This window comes from Aptenodytes patagonicus, chromosome 7 (assembly GCF_965638725.1).
Source record: "Aptenodytes patagonicus chromosome 7, bAptPat1.pri.cur, whole genome shotgun sequence".
Taxonomy (NCBI): Eukaryota; Metazoa; Chordata; class Aves; order Sphenisciformes; family Spheniscidae; genus Aptenodytes; species Aptenodytes patagonicus.
This window is the reverse complement of record NC_134955.1, coordinates 20085416-20109789: the sequence shown is the minus strand read 5'-3', so window position 1 is coordinate 20109789 and position 24374 is coordinate 20085416. Positions and strand designations below refer to the sequence as shown.

Sequence of the window (24374 nt, the reverse complement as noted above, 5' to 3'; positions counted from 1 at the left end):
GTCCAGCAAACAAGCTAATAAGCTTTCCAGTCCTGCACCCTAAAAACTGCATGTGGAAGGTACTTTCGGTTACCTTTAAAAGGCCTCAGCATCTTGCAATATTTTTAATATTTTTCTCTTCCAATACTATGATCAAATATGAGAAGGCATCAATTACTGACAAGAGAAATGCATTTTGTGGTGCTAGCCCAAGAGTAAGCCATGTGAAAAACAGATAAAATTTTTAATATCATTGCTTATATCAAACAATATTAGAAGTTTTACTCTTTTACACTAACTTAACTCTGCTTATTAAAAGTGTAGTAAAAATTACTAATAATATCTTTGCAGTAAATATTAATCTGGTTTCAGTGACACACCAAGAACTGTTAAAAGCATATAGCAAAGGTGGGGGAAAAAGCATTATTTGGAGGACTTATGGGATATAAACCCCATGCTTCTGCTCCCCTTTCTGTAAAATAAGTGTAACAATACATACTATGTCTAGTTCACCTAGTCACATTTTTTCAAGATGTTCACAAGTTGGATTGGATTCAGAAAAGATGTAAAAGAATAATGAGAATTTACATTATGGTGAGAAATTTTAAAAGCTTTATATAACCGGGAAAAGATGAAGTAGTGATGTGATTGCAGTCGTTAAAAAGAGAGCAGGAAGGGAAGAGGCTTTTGGAAGAAAAGGGCTCTATAATTGATCCAAGAGCTAAAAACTCAAGATACAGATATCTGATGGTAGGATGCCATTGTACAGCAGGATGGTGCAGTCTTTTTCTCTGAACTCGACAGGGTTTTTTGTCTAAAAGAAATGGTCTTGTTCAGTGACAAGCTTGGGTTTGAGGCAGGACACAATAGTCTGTGGTCTGTGTAGTGCTACAGATCATGCTCAATTGTCTTAATGATTCCTTTGGCCTTGAAGCTTATTACAGTTTAAAGAGTGTCTTATAAGTTTCAGATGAAACTAATGTTAGCTAGGTCTTAGGGGCCTAAAAGGTAATAGGAAAGTGCCATCTCGCAAGCCATGTACAGTCATGTTACATCACTCTCTTTTCTAACATGGCAACTATGAAATTACCATGCACTGTCTTGACAGTACCATAGTGTTAAAGTCTCCGTGCTCCCCATGCTGGGCACTGAGGAGAAAAGCAAAGAGCTCCCACAGATCCATTTTTACTGCTCTGCATAATTGGTTTTCACATGTATCTTTCAAAACTATTTAGGAATAGACTATTGCAGTGGTGCAGCGAAGGCAATCCCAGCATGGTTAATTATGTAAAACACTTTGCATTTGAATAGCGCTATGTAAATGCCAAGTATTACTTTTTGTGTTCAGTAATAATCGTTATCCCTTACATCCCTAATCAGTAGAGTGTAATCACTGATAGGAGGATTAGGGCAATACAGGGGACTTTCTGAAAGGGAAGTCCCAGCCCAGGCTTGCTGTTTGCATTCTGGTTCCTAAGAGACAGCTCTCAAAAAAACCCCACATTAGAGCTAACCATGTTACCATATAGGACAATGTCTCAGCACTGACTTTTCTAATGGGGCCAGTAGACATCAGTCATCAGTTGAGCTATGGGCCATGTCTGTACATGGATGGAGAACAGCAGCCTCAGAAGAAAGCATGACAGGTAAAAAACATGACAGTAACAGAAATAATGAGTCCTTCTACCTTGTCCTCTCTGCATTCACACTCCTTTCTTTGCAAAAGTATTTTTCAGAGCTTGAGCAGAAGGATGGCACCGTGGTTAAAGTAGTAGGCTCAGACACGAGGGATCTAAGCTCTGGCATAGTTCTTCATTTCTCCTGCTATTAGCTTAGATAGAGACCATCCCCACCCTGAGTTCACTAAGTACGACTGTGTATGGCAACTTTTGCTTAAAGAAGGGGAAAAAAAGTGTTTCCAGAAACAGAACCACATTTAGATGGCATTTGATTTCTGTGGGCCTGGCCAATCACAAATCAGAGGGGAGTTTTGACTGAGAGTATGGATACCCAGTGCGCACACAGTGACTTGTGAGTGGTGATTACTGTATTTCTTCTTCAAGTGTGAAAGGCCTGAGCACCTTTTTTGGGGGGCTTTCTCCTCTGAAGCCTTTGTGCCTTAAGAAATGGTTTTCCTCTTTTTAACAGAAGCATACAATTCCTAAGTAACTAGGAACAAGGAAAAAGCAGGGTCCATCAGGCCCGTCTTTAAGGAGGAAGTTGCAGTTTTGGTCCATGACTGATCTGTTCAGATTACCGATAAAGGAGTTGGGTTGAGCTGCATACGTGCAACGCATGTTAGAGGAAAAGCACTAGACTCATTCTGCAGTCGTATTAAGCCCCTAGGTCAGGGAGCTGTTTCAAATTAGAACATTTTATTGATTTCTTTTTAATATCTTCAGCTAACCATACTCACAGACTTTCTCAATAGAGTTTCAAACCTTAAAAGGATCAGAAACACAAGCAGGTGACTTTTGTGTGTTGTGACTGAAGACCACGAAAGCTTACAAACTGATTTTAAACATGACTAAAATTCTAATAGTTTAGGATGTAAGTTACCCTGAACTGCATTACACTCCTTATCAACCAGGACTGGTTAACGTTAAAGGTGGAGAACATTAGGAAATGAGAAATAGGCATTAATTTTTAAAATGTTGCTTTATCCCCAACATCTTTGTGATCAATATTTGAACACTTCTCCTTTTAACTAACCGGCAGTAATTTGAGAGGCATGCAGAAAATGCATTAGCTTCACTAAAGTGAGCAAATTCAGCTCACTTTTACTGCTGTGTAATGCCTTTCATGTCTATTTAGACCACTGTAACTGAGAACAAAATTTGACCCACCTCCCTCTACCCCAGTCACTGATTCTGTTAGATCAAACCATGCTTCAGGATTACTGCTGAAGTAATCCAAACCACCCATTAAACATGATTTTAGAGTAAAACTATCTTATTCACCACTTTTTACAGTGATGGAGGAAAAAGGCACCCTACCTTGTCCCTAGCTCTTGTCACATTCACAAACCCAGAAAACCAGGAGTGTCTGCAACAAGGATTGGGTGTCTGTTTATCTTCATGAACCCTATCCCAGCCTGGGTGATTTTGCAGGAATTTGGCAAAGAAAGTAAGGCCTACTTAGCCTTCAATACTGGGATTGCCTGTAAAGTACATACAAGAATCTAATTCCTTAACATTTCTATTTAAGATAGAAACTTCGTGTTTAACATTAATTACCAGCCCTAGATACCCCATGTTAACACAAAAATTAAGCTATTTGCAAGCAGCGTTGCGTTCCATAAATACAGCAGAGAGACCTCAGTGCTGTTCGGTGCTGCTTGGCTGGGAAAAGCACTCCTCAGCAGTATGACCTTTGACTGCATCACTGTGTTGAGCAGCCCCTGCGTGTCCTGAGCTCTTGGGAACTGACAAACCGCTTCAGAACCCCACGGGTAATCAACAGGGGAGTGACATAAGTCTCTAACAAAGGAAGGAAAAAATGTGTTTTGACATCTCAGGAGACAGAGCCTCCCACATGAAACATGTAAAGCAAACAGCAGCGTATTGTCAGTATTCCTGGAAATGTTCAGCAGCAGGAGCTTAGATACTCAGAGGCATTTGACAACCTTTTGCTTCTTTCAGCAACTCTGCCTAACACTGTACGAGTGTCCCCAGAACTACTACCCGATTGTCACCTTATGCATTTGTTCGTGTGGGCAGGTACAATTGCATATAATCATGCATGCTGCTTCACACCTGCAAGCCCTAGAATCAAGTGACCTGAGGTGTCCAAGTCAAGGTGTCTTAAAGTTACTGCTATTCAAGACAGTAGCTGACATTTTTAATAGATTACCCCCTTTTAAAGTGTGTTCAGTCTGGGTACCCCAAAATAAGCACTGTTAGTTTGTATTTGTTTCTAAAAAACATGTGTATTGTTCCCTGTTGAAACTAGGAACAGAACTAATCAATTAGGCAACCTCATCTAATTTTATCACTTCACTACTGAAGGGAACAAGACAGGACTGTAAATATGACCAAAAAATGAATGTGGTTGTAGCAAGAATCAAGGCTGCAATTGCTTCATGACAGTCAGGCAGTTTTACTTTCTGGCATTGACAGAACATCAGCCTTTGTGGAAGAACATGAAGTCTGGTGTAACTGGCTACAACAAACTGCTGGTGACAGAAATTACCCTTTGTGTGACCTGAGCTTTCTCCATCCTCCAAGTGTAGGACTGTCTCCAACTATCCTTGCTCAGAAACCTTGTAAATTTTAAAAAAGAGAACATTGATCTCAAATCTAAGAGGACTCTAAAAAAATCTTATTTTGCTCTTTGTTCTCAATATTCCCCTTTCTTCTAATAGTCCCTCATCTCCCTCAACAATTTGGCTACTTATCATTCAGCTTCATGCACACAGGATAAATCAGTCACTTGTCACATGATCCCAAATCACTCCCCCGCTCTCTCTTCTCTACTTGAGCCTCCATAATTAAGTCTCTGAATGTACTGAGCTCTCAGCTTATTGTAGCTTTTTGGCTACTACCTGGACTCCTTTGCTGAATCTATACTAGTGACCCATTCAATCCCACTGCTGCCTGTTTCCCTGTTCTTGCCTCTTTGACCTACTGCCATGGGTCAGTGTCTCTGCTCCCTAGAGATACCATTCACTGGACTTGGTCTTCATTGAACACTGCTCGCTCACTTGCTCGTGCACTCTCTGGTCTCTGTGGAGTTAGTACTCTTCTGTGTTCGTCACCTCCTCTCCTTTAGGATTGTGCATCATCCACTGCTTAATACCATTGCTCATCTTTCATTTGTCTTCCAAAGACATGACATCTCTTCCAGTTATAGTTCCAGACATTATTTCTTCCAGTCCCAAGACTATTGATCCTCATGCTACTTCAGTCTTTTTTACCCTTGATCTTTTCTTAGCCCTTTCTCCCATTGCTGGGACTGCCTTGTCTGCCAGCAGTGGCAGGCAAGTATCAATATTTAATCCTCTGCTCTTGTATGATACACAGAGGATCTGCGTGGGCACGCAATGTGTGTCCAACTGCAGCTTGTCTTTGCAACTGCATGTCCTCCTATTTCTACCTTCTGGCTTACCAGGAAGTTTTTACTCTTTGGAGTTCCAACCCTAGATCATGGCCTAGCTACCTTCTGCTTCACAGGCTCCATAGGAACAGCTGTCCTCAACCTGTTAGTGAGCCCTTAACTACAAAACCTGTACTTCATCTCCTTATTCTGTCAGACTTTGACACCCTCAGACATGCAATATTATGGGGAAAAGGGGTCTAGTCCCAATTTATGCAAACTTGTGTCACTTGTGTTTGGCCAGAACATCACTCAAATGTCAGCCCTTACTGTTGCACTTTCTACATCACAGATGAGCCACGTTTTCAAGGCTTGCTATTTACAAGCTGTCATTTCTCACTGTCTATCAAAGAGCTGCCTCCTGACTCTAACGATGACAGCCTGCAAGACCTTCTTGTTAGATTTCCAGATAAACCAGCTTTCCTCAAATGCATGCCATGTGTTCCATGCCGCTCCTATCCGCTTTTGGGACCTGTTACGCACAGAGCTCCTGTCTTATGTTAAGGAACACAGAGGAAAAAAAGAAAGTCACAAACTTTTTTTACTTTCAAGTTGGTTTGTACAAAATGAAGCCTGTAAACTCACAAATCAAACAGTTGCAAGCTAAGGATTGATTCCTGCCACGGGCCAAATCAGAATTCTGAGCAGAACCTTGGGGGGATAGATGTTAGTCTGGGAAAGATTTCTGACTTTTGCTTGGCAGAAGAAAAACAGTGCTGTGAGCACTGAAACCTCTCTATCATGGACTACTTTTATGTGTGTGCTTGAAGCATTGTATGATGTGTGAGGCAATGCGTGACACCTCTGCCCTCTATTGGTCTCGAATGGCAGATCTTGTGTGTGCAACAAGACTTCAACACTCAGCCCTCTGTGCCCATAGACTCTACAACTATTATATATATATATATGGAAAACTCTCCCTTAGCCCAGTGTAAACATCGGGATCTGAATTAGGTCCTTGGTCCTGGTGATGCAGACATCTGCATGATTATGAGTCTATCAGAAACAAGAGGAACGGTCTCTATAGGGATGCAAAAAATACTGTACAGGCTTATATAAAATCACACTTAAAAAATAAGATCTTGGCAAGTCATTATTTTGGGGCTAAGTAGGCTGGCATAGCCTTGAAAAAGCATGAAGTACTGGCAATAGCAGAGAACAGTTCTGCAGCCCAATGTCATCTTGTTTTACTCATTAGTGGTAAACTGTCTAAATACCGACGAATTCATACTTGTGAGTTCACATAGGAGTGGCAGATGGTGTATACATCTATATGGCAATGAGTCTTAGCTTATTTTGTATCACAGGAATATACGAGTTTCCAGAGGGGGAAGATGGTCACAGAGCCATTCCTTGTACTATGTATATTTCCTATACCTTTCATCCCGCTACCAAAGTCAAACCTTCTGATTTAGCACTAACATTGCTAAATATGTTTAGCAATGTTAGTCATTAACATATGTCGTCATATGCAGACAGTTAATGCAGACACTTAAAGCACCGCTGTTTAGCAGCATCAGATGATGACATTAAGGAACTGCACCAAAGAGAGAAGAGGAGGAAATCCATCTTTTACTAAGACTTTCAAAGGTGATCAGTAATTAACAGGTTAGAGAGAAATTTGCCTTGTTAACTTCAATCATGATTTCAGAAGTAGTGTGCGGTAGAGATCCCAGTAGCTTCATCTCCTGGGTGCTGTATCTGTGTCTTAAATATTTTTTTTTTCCTGGCAACAAGCTGCAAACAATTGTTATAATCCTGCTCAATCACATCAACTCTTAACCTCAGTACTTGGCTGGGGTTGTCCTGCTTCAGCTCCTGCAGTGTCCTGCCACTGCAAGTAGGTGCCTTTGCTTCTTGTATCAACATAGCTACATGCAAGACCATATTTAAACATAATAAAAGAGTGTGTGTGGAGGATCTATTTGGGTAAAGCTCAGGAAATAATACTGTATTTCTTTAAAATTCCAAGCCTCTGCTGGTGTAATCGAAATGTACTGAATGTCCAACTCAGAGGCAGAAGTCAGAATGCACAGAAGTCAGTGACAGATCATACTTACGGTATCGTCTCGGCTCTTCTTTTTCCAGTTCAGATGCTGTGGAGTCTCCAACTACACTGACTGGTTTGAAGTGTACAATACAACCCGGGTGCCAGACTCCTGCTGCTTAGAATTCAGTGAGAACTGTGGACTCCATTCCCCAGGGACCTGGTGGAAAGCAGTAAGTAGCTCAGCAGCTGCCTTGCAACCCAGGTGAAGGGCCGGCAGCTAGTCATTTGCAGGGCTATATATAGATGATAAGGTGTTTTGTACCCTTACTCATCTTTAATCAGGTAGTTTCAGAAGGCTCATGTTGAACTGTGGATTTTGACCTCCAATGAAACTACCAATTTAATTATTTTTACGAGCTGAAGGCTCCTTTCAGTAGGCTCCAAGCTGTTGTTTCACATTGCAGACAAAAGTACCTTCCAACACTGATCTGGAGCACAGTCTAGCTAGACCTAGCTAGGAAATAACAGGATTATCCTTTTAATGTCCCACCTACTGGAGTCAGGTAGAGATAAAGGCAAATGGCTCATCCACACACATAGCACAAGCCCTGGAGCAGCAGCCATAGCTTATCGTGGCCCAGGCAGTCATGAGGCAAGAGGACTGTGTGAGCCTGGACTGCTCTGCTCCTGCCAGGAACCCTAGTTCAGGGGCTTCCACTGCACAGTAGGAGAGTGGGAACTGTTCCACTGAATTGCTAGTAGCATTTTTTTTTTTGCAATGAGTTTCTGTGCTTGCCTGTAACCAAATTCAAAACTCCATGGGCTAATTTCCCTACAATGTCCTCAGCAAGATCCTTCCAGAGCAGACAGTCAGAGCTTAAATTCTTCAATGAAATTAGCTCAGCAATTCTTTGTGCTAATTACAGGTACTGCAATTACCCAGGAGAGGTGTGGAGTAAGGCCATTTGATGAAGTGGAATTATAAGAAAGTTTTGCTGTTCTAATGGTTTGTGAAGACAATGAGTAAAGCTCTCTTGGCCACTTTCTAGTGAGATTTCATATGCATGGACTGGCACTGGCAGAGGCTGAGTTCCAACCAAACATTCAAAATCCAACCCTTCTACCTCTTGAGTAGCTCCAAGTCAAATTTTGAATTTAAGGACTTATTTAAAGAAGATCAGTGCAGGTTAACACCATGTCTTCTGGTGGGCATTAATAGTTTTTCCTTTATACATATGTGAAAGCCACTAACTGAAGACTGAATGATTCTTGGCCATGTACATTTACAAGACAGAGGGCACAATTTCTGCACAAGGTTGTCTTACAGACATTATTTATTATTTACACATTATTTAAAGAAAGGTTTCACTTGGGCCAATTCCACCCTCCCCAAAGCTGGGCCAGGAGCATGAGGTTACAGCTACTGCAGAATTTAAAACACGAAGAAAATAATGGAGAAGCATCCATACTTGAAATATTTGAAATGATGGAAAAATGGTATGAAATGGGCCCATGTGCAGCAGGAGTGGCTACTGACCAGCTCTCACTGGAACTTTTGGGTTTGATATACCTATATATAATAAATATTTGTTTTCCTGAAACATGGAGAAAATGAAAGGCTCATTCTGAACTTCTAACTGCTTCTAGTTGGTTTCTAGAAGTCAATGAGGACCCAGATCCACTACTTGTTTTAAATTTACTGGCCCAATTTATATGGAGCAGTGCTCATGCAGCATTTTGCAGGTGCACTTTTTTTGTGTCATTACAATTAGTACTCTATGTTCAAGCTTCAACCCAGAAATACACGGTAGTTGCTCCAATGCTGAAATGATAGTCCAGGCTACCAAGCAGCTTAGTCTGAGCTGGCTCTTTTCTGTCTGTATATTCCCGGGGCGTAGAGCTGTGTGTTTATGGCTAATACAATATTCTGGGTATTTTCCAGCCTTGCTATGAAACAGTGAAAATATGGCTCCAGGAAAACTTACTAGCAGTGGGAATCTTTGGATTGTGCACAGCTATGGTGCAGGTACAGTTTAATATCAGTTTTCAAATCCTAATTAATCATAACGAAATAAGTAACCATAGATCCAGATATACTCTGCCCCAGGCTGTTTTAATAATTCAAAATTTTGCATGTTAGAGTAAAACTCTGCAGGATTTGTCTTTTATGTTTAATTTAGTTAAAATACTATGTACAAGGTACAGAACTAGGAATACTGCACACATTTTCTGTTTTATGATGCACTGCAAAGAACAGGCGCTTTACCAACTGGTTTATCTAAGGCTTAGACTAGACTCAGTAGAGAGGTAGTTCTCGTCATCCAAAGACGGAAGCCTAGTCAGGGTAGGGTGAATTTTGCCTTTTAGGGTACCTGTGTTTGTCCAGTAATTCTCCAGAGAGGACCATCCACTTAGGCTAAGTATCTACCTTCAGACTAGCCTAAAGGTAACTTAAGTCTTCAACCCTATCCTCAGTCCTAGGGTAAGTTACAAGTTGGCATGTTGTTACCACTACTCAGCCTTGCCAATAAAACCATGCTGCTTTTCTATTAATTGCAGGGAAACGAGGTAGGTAAGATTAGCATAGACTTGCCTATCAGATTTTTGACCTGCAGTTATTTCCAGCATAACTTGGTCAGAGAAGAATCAGTCATCAGTGTAGTACCTTGTCTCTTACATACCTGTGTCTTTAATCCGGCTTGCCATGGTTGTGGCCATAGCATAGCCCCAATGGCACAAACCTTAGCCTGAGGATACACAGGTGAAAGCTGTGCTGGAGCTCAGGCTGTTTCAGCTGTATGTCAGCCCTCCATTTATGGCCCAAAGTCACATTCCTGAATGCAGTGAAGATGGAGCTTTAATTTCCAGCTCCACCGCTCTCTCACACTCAACATATAAGCAAAGGATGGCATCACTAAGCTAATTAATACCATGTAACTCCAGATTAACCCTTTTTTTTTTAATTTTGCATGATGTACCACTACCAGCAGCAAGAGAGAGCCTGGGATCAGAATTCCACTCATTCACACTAATGTCAGATCAGGCAGAATGGCATGTATCTTACTCTCTCATATGTCACATATTGGCTGCAACTTATTAATGCAAACGCCTGACTCCTTGTGGGCCCAAATTCAGTAGAGTTTTGGTTTTTGTTTTCCAGTATAGTAAGCGGATATGCTTAGGAAAAAAGATAAGCACAACAAGATCATATGACAGAGAGACAATGTAAGAAAGACTGTTGTTAATATATTACCATATTTAAAAAAACAGCTTCTGAACATCTATTCAGCATTCAGGGAGTCTTTAAAAGATACATTAAAAACCAGCAGCCCATGTCAGAGTCCTTCTCACAGACTTTGATTATACAGAGGGTATTTAAGAGAATACTATCTTTCTGACAGAAAGAAATTACTAGTTTGCATGGGAGAAAACACTTCAGACAATGTAATATTCCCAGTAAATGCTGTGAAATACAGAGAAAACACCTCAGAACACAAAACATCTTTAGTCTGTCTTCCAGCTGCACTATGTGACTGAATTTAATTGATGAGAAAACTTTTGACGCACTGTCACCTGAAATGAACTGGGCTCCCTCTGTTGTTGCTGTTACAGTGTTGTTCCAGCCCTAAGCATGTGACAGCTTGTTTTTCATGTTAAAAATCTTATCGTTAGAATCATACAGTGACACAACTTGAAAGACATACAGCACACGTGGCAGAAGAATCTTCATCATGCATGCTTGAAATTATAAAACAAATTCAGCCACTGAGGTTTTATTATGCAGTGTCCCTGAAGGTGTTCCTTTGCTAGGAAGTAGAAGGCAGTGTTCAGGGGATACTTCCAAAAGGCACGTGCTTACTATAAAACAGCACACTAAAGCCTAACAATCTTATTTCACCATGGAAGAATGGGAAATGAAGATAAAGAAAAAACAATGTTTGTAAAGCTGTTATTTATAAAGTAGTATGTGTGTTATTCACATACTCTTTCAAAATACTCATTAACAGGAACTACTCTTCATGTAAAGACTAAATTTGAAATGGTCAAATTAAGTGCTTAAAATAGAAATTTTTCTGTATGAATTCTACCTGGCAAACCTTTATTTCAATGACAATTTTTACAATGGTGTTGCAAAGGAATAGTAACAACCACTTAGTACGTTCATGTAAGTACTTCAACTGCAAGGAAAATAAGACTTTCTTCCCCATCCCCTTTTCTGATCAAGTAATGTACCAGAGGCAGCACAGCAGGTCAGTAGTTGGGCTGGGAGAAGAACCACCACCTCCCTGCTGCTTCTCTTGAATAGGCTGACTAGAAAGACACATACATTGTTGATGAGGCATTGATGGTTATGATTAATGCATGGACAGGCTCCAGTGATTCCCCCACAGGAATCTCTGCACACATACGCTTGGAAAAGTAAAGTACAGTCAAGCAAACCACAGCATCCTTTGGGTCAAGGATGAACCTGATTGTCTTTCAAAGCAATAGCTACAGAGATAGCCCCACAGCTGTGGGTTGCTACTATAAAATATTTTCGAGCAAAAGACATCCAAACATTTCTTTTCAATATACCTCTTCCGAGTATCTGGTGGCTGCTTTTCGTGGAGAAATCAACTCTCCCGTGCTCTCATTGTTCATTCTGTAGAACAGCAATACAGATAAGGACAAAAGACAGACAGAAACTAGGAACACAACAAGGACATGAACCGGCAGGAAAAGCAGTATGTGGTGTGTCTTCCTGTGTGTGAACAAAACCAGTGTAAGCATGCTTTTCTCTCTTCCCCCCCCCCCCCCCAATAAATAGGGGGTTTTTTTACTTACTGAAAAACGATTGATTGGGTTTTTGTTTTTTCTTTTAGATTCTCGGACTCACCTTTGCAATGACCATGTACTGTCAGGTAGTCAAGGCAGACACCTACTGTGCATAGGATACCATTCCCAATCTTTCTGCTCCTCCTCCAAAGGACACAGGAGAAATCTCCTTCATGCTCATTCATGTCTCCGCCCCCACCCCCCTTTGTACTATAACCTGTGTATAATGCTATCTTTCTGAAGATTTTGTGAATCACCCCACTTTACTGAAGGAGGAAGAAAAGAAAAAGTCAGTACTTGAACTGGCACAGGTAAGAAGCAGCCTTGTCTTTAAACAGAAGAAAACCTCCAAAGAGCAATGGTTCCTTTTCCATGGCCTATGGCAAGGCAAAGGAGGCTGCTTATGAGGGGCTGATCTGCAAACCGATGTTAGGAAAAGATTGCACTGAGGCAACCTCTGCAAAACCTGCCAGGTTGCCTTCCTGCATTTCACGGTCTGGAAGAGAGGGTGTAGAAAATGAGTATTCTTCAGCATGGAAAGAAGGTACAGAGTAGCTAGCACTGAATGCAATTGTAGTTTTACTACAGTTTGTACACAGCTAAAATGTCAAGATCAAGCAGCCCTGCCTCCAAGCGTCTTGATGATTTTGTAGCCAGGAGAGGATCATCTTCAGAAATATGTTATTTTAAAGGAGTATTTTTAATCTTATGCGCTGCAAAGTCAGGCTTTTAATCTGAATCTGTACAGTGAGATCTGGCTATTAAGGGAAAACAATATTGGACATTGTCTCACTTACTAATTGCCAGTGGCATACAGATGGTTGACTGTATATGTAATATGTATTACATTCATATACACATACTGGTCTGAAAGGAGGTGAAAATACCCAGCATCTAACCTCAGAAAGAGGGAACCTTTCGATCCCATTTTACATTCCAACTGAAATAATCCAGTATTATTTCTTGTAGGAGGCACTATCACTTATACCTCTGGGAAACAAGTAATTACTTTCAGCTGTATCTTCATTTCAGTAAACAACTTGTGAGTGGGCTCTCTCTGTCATTCTACTATGGTTTTATTTATCATCCCTGTTTCAAGTTAGTCTGCCAAAAAAATATCACTCATTTCCACACTTGAAGATCCGTACAAAGCTGTCAGCTGTTCCTTCCCTGAATGTCACCATTTCATTAATTTACTTTGGGATATCATCATCTGCCAGTATGATAGAGTTTGCCTTGCTGAGGAAAAATCTTTTGCACATTGCTTATTTTTCTCAGAGTTAAGACTTCAGATGTTTTTATGCTTAGCTTTTTTTTTTTTCCAGCTGCATGCTTACAACAGCCAAGACACATCAGTCTTTGTTAGAATGGGAGTCACCTCTCAGTTCTGTTTTTCAGACCCATCTCCCTCCACCTGGCTGTTGGCTAGAATATGCCCCACACTTTCTGGAATTTGCAGAAATCAAAATCATAACTCTCCTTAGCCAGAGAACAACCACCAGTTGTCCCATTTCCCCACCCTGCATTGGTAACTGAAGTAATTTATGTAGTACCCTTCTGTGCATAGCTTCTAGTGATGAGGTTAAGAATCAGGTGTTTCCTATTATTCAAACAAACAATTCCCCATCAGCAAGCAGCCCCAGATAACACACATGTGACAGCAAGAAGCTGAAGCACCCCATGGAAAGGACACAGCAGGGAACAGGCAAACAGAGCAGTGCAGCTGGCCTGCTCCGTGCAGCCAGCCTTTGAGGACCTCTCAGCCACTGACAATACACCAGAGGCACAACCATGGTGCCCTGTTTTCCCAGAAAGCTCAATGCAGCCAATCCTACTGTGACAGACTAGAAGCATGCATCAAGTTCAGGCAAAAAAAGTTACCCTGTACCTTTAGTACTTACAACAGCAGGTCTCAGCTGAGTGACATTTTGCTTACTTTGATTTAAAGGCAATTTCCAGCAGTAAAGCTGGACTCGCCAACCCACAGCCTTGAACAACCTCCTTAACACCTGTAAATAACTTTTTTCCTGGACCTGCACCATTGACAAATACCACTCTCACTGCTTAGGTTTTGGGTTTTTGTTTTTTTTTTTTTTCTCCTCTTTGCCGATTTCCTGCAGTCTACTCACCCTCAGGCCCGAACTACTCCATGTTTTGTGGGGAAGTGCTTAGGACAGTCTGGTGTGTGAAAAAGCAATTATCTTCCAAAATCTTACCCCCCACCTTTACGCATCAACCTCTGTAGCATGGGGCATTTAGCTGTGCAGGCTAAGTTCAAAGTAATGTATTACTTGTGTGCATTTTATGTGGATTCCCACTCACTATCACAGCGACCTCACCACCACTAAAGGATTTTACTGCCACACTAACAAACCTTGGCAAATGTTAACAGACTTCGACCCAAGACAGAGAGGTTAAACTGAGTGAGTAGTCCACACACAGGCACCCTGTAGCCTAAGCAAGAGACTTACTCTTGGTGTTACAACCACCACGGTCTCAATGCTCTCTGCTTCCTGAGCCCAGCTGACCTGTCAACAGTCCTGCTCTTTGAAAGATGGTGTAAGTTCGTTCCTTCCCTCTCTCCACTCTGTTCCTTTCTTACCTGCATAGACACAATTCCAGGTTAGATGTACCATTAGTTCTTGCCATGGTTTATAGTTTGTACACACAGCTGCTCCTGCTGACAGCTCAGAGTTTCCACTGCTGAAAAGCAGCATAACAGAGTGATGAATACATTACTAAAACATTGATTTTTAAGAAAGATAAAAGGTAGACAAGTCTATTTGTAGTGATCCCTGCCATTAAAAATTAACAGAGACAGCAGGCTGATGATAGCTCAGTTGATAAGAGCAAACCATTGTGCAACAGAGCTCCCACAGAGGGCAACTCTCATCAATTTGCCTGATGGTGGCATAGGGAGGAGAGATCACAAATTCTCATTCTGTGAGTCTCCCAATAATATGTGCTGAGCTCTTAGAGAAGACTGCTAGACTTCAGCTAAACCTACAAAAGAAACAAATGAGAAACAGAGACTGAAGACAAGTCACACTTTGTGGTTCCCTCTAAACATTTTCCACAGTTTAGGTGTCTTTACAACAAGATAAACTGCCTCACTTTTCAAACACACATATCTATAGGGAGTATAAGCAATACTCACTTTGTAAATCCCAGTCACTGCAACAGAAACATATGGCACTAACTGCTGAAAAGAAAGAAAGGAAAAAAAAAAAACCACCCCCACACCAGACCACACATTACTGCTAATAATTCTTTTTTTAAACACTACCCTTACACCGCCAACTGAGGTGCTACTGCAACTTGTTTATAATTTGAACTGGACTATTTTCTATATTTGATGTTATTAACTCTCTTCACACAGGCCAAACAGATGTTATGGTGCCTAAAGCATTACCAGCACAATCCAATTTCAAACCTCTGAACACACTATGTATAACAAGCCTCAGACTTACCATATTTTCTTTTTAAAAGCATTGCATCCTTTCTCTGCTGACGAGGTCAGAATATTTTGTGATATGTAACAGCAACAATCTTTTTTTTTTTTAAAAAAAAGTTCCATATTATGCATAAAACTACATGTTGAGCTGGTTGATTATAAATAAATACCCTGTAGTACATAATACCCATTTAAAAGGCTGCTTATATCGTATGTATGCAGAGCAACACAGAAGTCATTCCAATTGCTTCCATTAGTGTTTTGTCACTTTTAGTAAAGTCTTTTATATTATTTTCACTTCTTATCTTTAAACATGAAGGAGGACTCAATACATTTAAGTTAAAGACAGACCCAAAGGAAAAAAAGACATTGAAGGAGAGCCCTCCTTATTTATATTCCTTGCTCTTTCTGCTTCATAACAAGATGTGAAGGCACAGGGCACATGGCTGGACCTACTGCATTCAGCAACATCAGGATTTAGCTTTTAGATTCAGTCCAGTATACTGCTGGCTTTTCATCTTCACAATTATAATAATATATATATATGTGTATATATATTTAATAGAATATGGTTTATTTTCCTGTACAGTAACTGTCAGTAGCAGCCAAATCTTATTGCTTGTACAACAGATTTAGCTCCACATCTTATAGCGCACAATCACTGAAATTCACTCCAGTTTCTGTTCTGTGAATACTTCTTTGTTCCCTCAAATAATATAAACTCTTAAAGGTTTATTCTTCCATTTAGTAATTACCATTTGAATGCAGCATTGTGCTATTTATAATATGGAGAGGAAGGAACCGCATAGAAGCTGTAAAAATATTTTATCTTGCATCAGCAATATGGCTGCTATGCGAATCCACCCAAATGCCTCACTTCTCACAAACTAATTAAGAACTGGTTACGTCTTTCAGTGCACGTGGCTCCCCGCTGCCTCTTCCCCCGTTCATAGACAGGACAGGACAGGAGGTTGTTAGCATGGAGAAAGTTGAAGCCATTCACTTAGCCCTTGCTTCATTGTTGTGCTATAAACGTGGCACCAAAGGTAAGCAACAAAAACCAGCAGTTGATTGTGGCATTTATTTTAAAACCAGACTCTTTATTAACTCTGTCTGGAAGGATTCTTGCTAAGTGTGAATGATCCTCATAGATACCGAGTTAGACAATTCACAGTAAGAAAACAAGCCAGGACTCGCCATGGGAAATCTTGTTTGATTCCATTGTGAATTCTCCTAGATTGTCACTGGTATCTTACCACAGTGGGCAGGTCTCCTCAGTTCTTTGGATTTTGTTGCTGCAACTACAATGATACATTTTTGTGCATTCATATAAAGAACAAAATTTAAAAATATACATTTTATTTTTTAAAAGTTATTAAATATTCTTTAAAGTTTACAACAGAATGTCTTTTGTATTCTTTATAATCATCTACACTACAAGCTATACAGTGAGTATATACAAACCCAAAGATGTGTGTGTGCAAGTGCACACACACAGTATGTACGCAATACAAAAAAATACACAGCATATTTTTGTCATTTCTCATTACTTATCTTTGATTTGACCCATCCTTCCTTAAAACCCCCAAAATAAATCTATAAGTGGCTTATCCATTCCCAGGTAAATTTACACCCCTTTCTGTTTCCTCTTAAGGGCAACCTGAAATTATGTGATAGTTGATAACAATTCAGAAAATACTGGGAGATCAGGTTTACAGTGTAACAAAATACTTAGACCCGAAACCAATTATTTTCTGTTTAGAACTTGTCTGTTACTGATATTTTTGAAACAAAAGGACTTTCTTTTTCTGAGGTAATTGCTTCGATTCAGAAATTACATAGAAAAGCTTATAAAATTAACACCAGACTGCGTTAAAATGGAAAAACTAGGAACGCCTACTATGTCAGATCAGAAAAAGGTCTGGTTAGCCAGGTATCTTGTCTGAAGTCATGTCTAACGCTGCCTTTTTCAATAGAATTTATTGTACCCTCCAGGTCAAACAGCTTCGCAAGTGAAATTGCCTCTAAACTGGGTGCATTCTGAACACTACCACAGGCATACTGTTGAAAGTGTAAGGGTAGACGTGGCCTGAAAATGGAGACCCAGAGGTTTTAGAGGTTGTTGCAGGAAACCTCATAAAGGATAACCCAAACCTTTGGTGGAAGTTTCTTACAACTCCCTCAATTCAGTAGGCACGTTTATTTTACTTGAATTTTCTTCATCCTGTTAAGTGTACCACTAGATGGTCTCATTAACCACATCTATCTTTAATCCCTTTCTGACTTTGTGAAACTTTCCACTTCAGTCTTATATTGTACCAGTGAATTTCACAATTTCATCATGCTGTATACATTTAAAAGAACCCTTCTTATATGGATTTTAACATGTTGCCTTTCAATTTCATTTATTCACCATTGGTTCTATACTTCAGGAATGCCAACTTAATGATTCTTACAGAAATATATGGACACAGAGCAGCTGTATTACCTGTACAGCCTAATTTGTCTTTCTAATACTAATAATGAAACTTAAACCCAGGTAACAGAGTACGCTATTGATTTTCAAGATCCCATTGCTTCAAAAAACTAAGCCCAGTGTACCTTCACCCAGCAGCTATCCTAGTTCAGTTGTCTTTGCTTTTTGAACTACATGTTGGCATAGACAGAGGTGTTTCTATTTTAATCAACAACTAGCCTAGCATTTCAGCTGACATCCTGCTATTTTTCTCAAATGTACTTAACACAACCTGGGAATATCAGACTTAGCTGATTATACTAGCTGTGTAATACAAAGTACTTTCTGTCCATACGGCGATATTTTCAAAGAGACTTAAGGGTAGCCTATGAAACTTCATTCCAAAGTTTTGTCTTGACACATCAAAAGTGCAAAGTACAGAGCCCTATGTTTCTTTACCTTCCCGTATGTTAAAAACCCCAAACAAATAAAGAATCTATCATTATTAACTCACCCGGCAAGTGCTATTGGAAAGACTGTTTTTCTAAAATCCCATCAGTTGTAAGTCATTTTACCCTAGGCTTTGCTTCCTTTTTTAAAAAAAAAAAAAAAATTGTTTCCCCATAGAAATACTGTCTGTTATTCTGTTCACTAGAAATCATGGGTTTTGTTGACCTGCAAGAACAGCTTAGTTTACATTCCTCCCTCCAACAGCCAGAAAGCATTCACTACCAAATCTACACCAGTGCATGTTAGATGGCTACATAGAGGGCCTATAAGTCATCTTGCAATACATGGTTTTTTAATGAAGAAATGGCTGATCAGTTAAACTGCTTTCTCAAATAACTTCCTGGTATCTATGCAGAAATTGTTTAGGCAGAACACTTTGTTACTACAGAATTGCTTAACAGAGACTTCCCCGTACTTTTGGTTACAAGAATAACTTGAAAGGATGGGATCCTTATCCACTATAAGCCTCCCCTTACATTCGCATGGCACTGCTATTACAGAATATGGTTCAAATCACAGCCAACAAAATAAAATATATAACTGTATATAATTAAATCTATATAAAACAAAGTATAGCATAAAAAACAACTGTTAATGTGTATTGCTTATGTGTTTATTTTTCCATATGGACAGCAACAAGAGTTTCAGGTGTAAAGCATTCATCCTGAAGATACTAAAAATTACTATAGAAATAAAGGGATTTCAGGAACTGGTTTGTGAAAGTCTGTTCAGATGCACCTCATCATCTCCCTCCTCCACAAATACCTTTCCTTGGCTCTAAAGCTTAAGCCCATCACTGTTCCAGCCCTTCCACATCTACTGTACCATTTAAATCTGCTGTTCTGCACACAGGAATACCTGGTTAATCAAGGTCCCAGTCTGCCAAATGCAGAGGGGATTCAGTTATTTGTATTTTATAACTTTAAGTACCCAAGGATAGACATCTTACATGGCTTTAGGAAGTTCAGGTTTGACACTGAGTTAGGAGACCATAGTCCCTACATAGCAGAGAAAAGTGAGTACTGTAACCAAGTAACTCATGTCAGCCTAGTTATAGACCTAACTAGCGACTAAATCTGAATTGCTCTCGGTGTCCTCAGTTCTCTGATGCAAGCCTGCAAATGGCTAGATGAGCACTGTTATCACGCAGAACTGTCACTAGTTGTTTAGCATTCTCCAGAGAGACTAATGCTGCGGGGATTATTTTTTTTTCCTTTTAACCCAATTTACCTTGGAAACTTGTTTAGTGTTACTGTGTCATCCACAGATGCAATTAACTGATTCTGATATTATATCTCAGCTTGGATAATAAGCACCCAGAATACTGAGCTAAAAAAATGCCTCAGCCAAGAAATGTTGCCATTGCTGTTCTTTTGAAATGCTCAAGTGCATCCACATGCTATTGAGGTGACTGGAGCAGCATATGCATCCCCGCATTTTGTACTGTGGCAGCCTAAATGTCCAAGATAACTTCTACCAAAAAGAAAAAAAAAAAAGGCAATTCTCAGTTCTCTCATTTTCAGGCCCTCATTTCTCAAGGAATTGAACCCTCCCCCCAAGGGAGTTGAAGCTGCTTACAAACTCGGTTAAGATGAAGCATTTGCAAGTACTCCAGGAAAAGAGCACTTCACCACTGCGCTGCTTCTAGTGCTTTCTTGGAACCCCTCCTCTCACTCTATGAGCCTATAACAGATAGCTCACGACAGTCAAAGTCACTAAAGCTTCTTTATAATCCTCAGAGCACTGCACAGCCCTCCTCCCTCCCCACCAATGGCCACTGTCTTCGCACCAATATTAATTCCATTTGAAAGTCACATTGGCATTAGTTGAATAGGCAGGTTGCACGGAGCTACAAGTGAAGCTCTTTGGGAAAATTCTTCACACTATGTTAGAAAGAGAAACGGGAATATTTCTCTCTAGAAGCCAGAGGTGCTTTGACCTGGTGAGCAGCTAAGTTATGCTACATGGTCTCTCAAGAACAGAAATGTCTTGAAACCTCATGGTTGAAAATACTCGTACTTTTGGGGGAAGAACAGAAATTGTGAACTCAGACCTGTGCCCAACTGAAGGAATTATGGATTTACAAATGCAAACACAAGAGACTACACAGACTGAATTGACGTGTCATATAATTACCAATGCACTTTCCCTAAACAAAAGAACTCACCAGCTTGGAAGTACAGCTTGTTGTCATGAAACTTGCTTGATATTTGGTGCTAATAAAAATTGAAGTTTTAAATCTTCTTCCTGTGAAGTCCATGCATTAAAGTTCTTCCCTATTAAACACCTTCTTATTCCTAACTGTGCACCACAGCTGGTTACCCTACAATACAATCTTCATTATCAAAAGGTCCTTTGAAATAAGTGCTCGCAGATTTAAAAGAATCATCATCACATGAAAAACTGGCACAATTAAAAGCTTGCTGCAAATCACACTCTCTTGTTCCTGATGGAATCAAAAGTTATGTACATCGATTTTTGAATGTACATGATCTTCTCAGAATGAGAATATTCCAATGCGAGCAATCTTTACTATGGATGACACAGGACTCCAGTTTATCCAGACTTCTGCATCAGGAAAGGTGAGGAAGAAAAGGGAAACAAAAAATGACAGGTATGAAAAAACATAGATGAAAGATATGGGAGAAGGTTGGAAACTGACAAGAGACCTGGGCAGACAACACTTCGCACGCGAGCAGGCTGTTTTTTCCCCACTGTAAGGTACAAAAATAGAGCAGTATCCCATGAAATACATAGTCAGCTCATTCACAGCAGACACACTGTTATTTTAGAAAGATGCTCCCAGAACTGAATCAGGGCTGCAGCGTGTATAAAGCCTCTCTAAACTGTTCCTCCTAGTCCCTGTGATTTGGCAGATTTGGGGTTTTTGAGTCTTGTGTAGATGGTGGTTCTCTCAGTTCTAGGACTAAAGCAGTCCTTCTCTGTAGCACGCTGTGATTCAGATCTGTGTGACAAAAGCTGGGATGCCCTGCTGGTAGTGCAGCTGGGGGCAATCAGTCCACCCCTTCGATAGAATCTTCATCTTGGCCACCCCTGGCAGTCATACAGGTAACTTCCTAGCAGAGGCACTGCAGCTGATACTGTCACCAGGAGAAGGGGGTAAGTCACCAACCCCATCTAGCATATCCACGGTCAAAAGTATGCATATAAATGTTCAGTGCAATTTTGTTACCTTTTTTTCCCTTGATCCTGCTTTCATCCTGTTCCAACTGCTTTCCTGTCCTCTTCAGACTGCAATCCCATCTACTCCACTCCTAGGTGCTGCAGGTTCACAGCGCTACTGAAGGACACTGGAATACTCAGATGATGAAAACAGTTACAAGGGGTACAGACACTAATTTGTCTTATACCCTCCAACCTTTAGTACTTCCAGCCTCACAGGAGATCAATTTCCAGGGAGCAGTGGGGGTGAATTTATATGCAATTTAAACATTACTGAAAACTGCTGAGATCCATGACATTTAAAAGAACTCAGCATGTCACAGCTGATGTGTCACTGGTCACATGGAGCACAGTGTCCTGCAAGTTAAAAAGCTTTCTTAACATCAGTGCAATTACACAGAATGTAAGGGTGTTCAGTTACACAATCAGATCTAGAACCGAACAACTGAGTGCCCTCGTGCCTTATTTGCACAAGCAGCTCTGGTGAGGTATAAACAGAAATTTGGGACAACACTGCCATTCTCAGTGCTGACGATGCAAGCTTATTTCATTTTCATTTTAATTTAGCGAGCTCTCCCCAAAAATTAAAGATTCCCTGAGAGCTTTATGGCATGAAGTGAAGTGCCAAATTAAACTGAAATTGAGATAATCCCCAGAAATGTGTACACAAGTAAAGCAACTCTAAGTCCAGACACCTTTCAGACTGGTAAGTTCTTACATAAATAAGAAAAAGCAATCTCCTACAATGAAAATATTCTCAAGCCTTTCAATTTGTCTGAAGACAACCCAGAATGCATCACGTTGTGTCTACACTATCATTGCAGCAGAACTACTCAGATCTCCATCAGAGAATGAAGTACTATTGAAATGGGTTACATGAACCAGAAGCATCACAGAATTTCCAAGACAGGAGTTTTAAAAAGTCAGGCAGCCAGTCAAGCCAGTCTTTTTCAAATTTCCTCTGGCTACCTTACTGAGAGCACATATCACAAGCCTCAACATCATTTTCACTTCAGTATTTTCAAATAGCAACAATTGCTTATTTGAAAGCCTAAGCAAGATCTCTGTTCAGGCAGGAAAGTTGCTCAGCTCTGCAACTCTTGGTTTTCAGGTCTGCATAAAAATGTTCCTGTGGCAACAATATAATAAGTGAAAACCCACAAGAAATTACACTCTGGATGTACAGATGTACACAGAAGGAATTTAAGCCCTGGGAATGAAAGCAGATTTGCCAGTAGGCAAGGTTGTGCCATAGTTTCAGTTACGTCTTCAGTGCAATTTCTGAAGCAGTGAATATGATGATTCCCCAGGGAAACTGCACAACCACAATGCCTAAGCATATTTAAAGATTATCATTCAGGGCTTTTAAATCCAGCTCTATGTTTCCATTAATCCACTGAGCTGCCAGCCCAATCTCACATGGGCAGGCTCACTTGCTCTCTAACAATAGAGAGCTTATTAAATATTAAGGTCTTAATCTTAACTACTTCTGTATGACTGAGAAATCCTAAACAGTGCACAGAAGATAAACATTTCCCCACTAAATATGCACACACACAGACACACACACAGGGTGGTATTAGATAAAGGCAAATGTCCCCACGCTAGCAGGAGAATTGTGTAATAAATCCATTCATTTTAAAGCAGCCCATGTGTTCCCGCAGTCACATGCTCCCCCACTTGTCTAGACCCAGGGTTCACAGGCTTACCTCTGAAGGACAAAAGGTCACTTTTCTCCTGCCTTGAAATGCCAGCTTAGCAATTAGAAAGAGGTGCACGGCAGGATTCACACTACTCTGATAATGCTGATGATTACACTACAGGTAAAGAGACAGATGGATAAGCAGTTGGTTAAAGGTAGCAGGACCAGCAGCACATCTTGTATTTGATCTCTGCTACTGTCCATTGTATTATTTTAAAAGGCATTCAAGAGCTTTTGCTTAAAATTAGGCTAAAATGCATAAGCTGGATATATATCCAATACACGGTTTTCTGAAAAATCATTTTCTACCTAATAGGGAAGGGGGGGAACATATAGTCAGATGGATTACTTTCCTCTTGTATTTCAGTTGGTTCACTTCAGATCTAGCACAACTTGGGGTGGGGGAAACCAGGAAAGCTTTTAGCTTTTCATACTCTTAAGGCATTCCACTGGACCCAACAGTAAGACAGATGGTCTCCAGGAAAACAGTCAGCAGCAAATGAGGGTCCTGTTTGAGACCTCTCCTGTGGAAAGGGGCCGGGGAGTACCCACAAGGGTGCCGAAACCCCACTTACCTCTTAGATGGAAGATCTGTAGTGCAAGCAGTCCTGCTGCCCCCTGAAGCAGCCCTGTGGGTTCATGGGGAGTGTGGCTTATTATACTGTCTGAGGAACTAAGACCTTCCCAGATTAGATAATTCTTTTGTCTTCTTTCTCTGTGCCCTTCTCTCCAACCCAAGTTTTCTACTACAGCCAAATCCGCTCCTCTCTGCACAGCATCACCATTCCCCTGTGGGCTGGCATGCTGAAACCTCTCTGCCAGGAATCAGAGGCACAGCAGCTTCTCTACAAACAGAAATATAAACTTGAATTTCCCTTTCTAGACTCTAGACAGGTTCATATATCAAACAATGGCATTACACCCACAGGGGCAAAACTTAGATGTTGCCAAAAAGTGAAAGAAATCAGGACCTTAGGGTCTGTGTGTACACATGCAAACCTAGAGATGAATCAAAACTAGAATACTGGATTTAGTGCTGAGGTAAAACACGATGAAGCAAAACATGAAGCAGCTGCCTGAGGTTCTTCCAAACATGCCTATGCCAGGGACCTCAGCACAGGCTGGTGGAGGCACTGCCCTGCCCTGCTCTGTGCTAGGCAACACCACTTTGACATGGGTAGCACATGGGCAC

The 24374-nt window shown here is 40.5% G+C and overlaps 1 protein-coding gene across 7 annotated transcripts in view; it reads left to right on the top strand.

Annotated features, from left to right (window-relative positions):
* Positions 1–19006, top strand: part of TSPAN4 (tetraspanin 4) — a 496491-nt gene extending 477485 nt beyond the window's left edge. For 6 of the 7 annotated variants that reach the window (XM_076344250.1, XM_076344249.1, XM_076344248.1 and 3 more), the window contains 3 exons: positions 7162–7293; positions 9006–9089; positions 11926–19006. In XM_076344250.1, the coding sequence (XP_076200365.1) occupies positions 7162–7293; positions 9006–9089; positions 11926–11994 (285 nt within the window). In that variant the 3' untranslated portion in view covers positions 11995–19006. Of the gene's footprint in view, positions 1–7161; positions 7294–9005; positions 9090–11711; positions 11826–11925 lie in introns of all 7 variants that reach the window. The other variant, XR_012995871.1, reaches the window with a different exon arrangement.
* The last annotated feature ends 5368 nt before the right edge of the window (positions 19007–24374 follow it).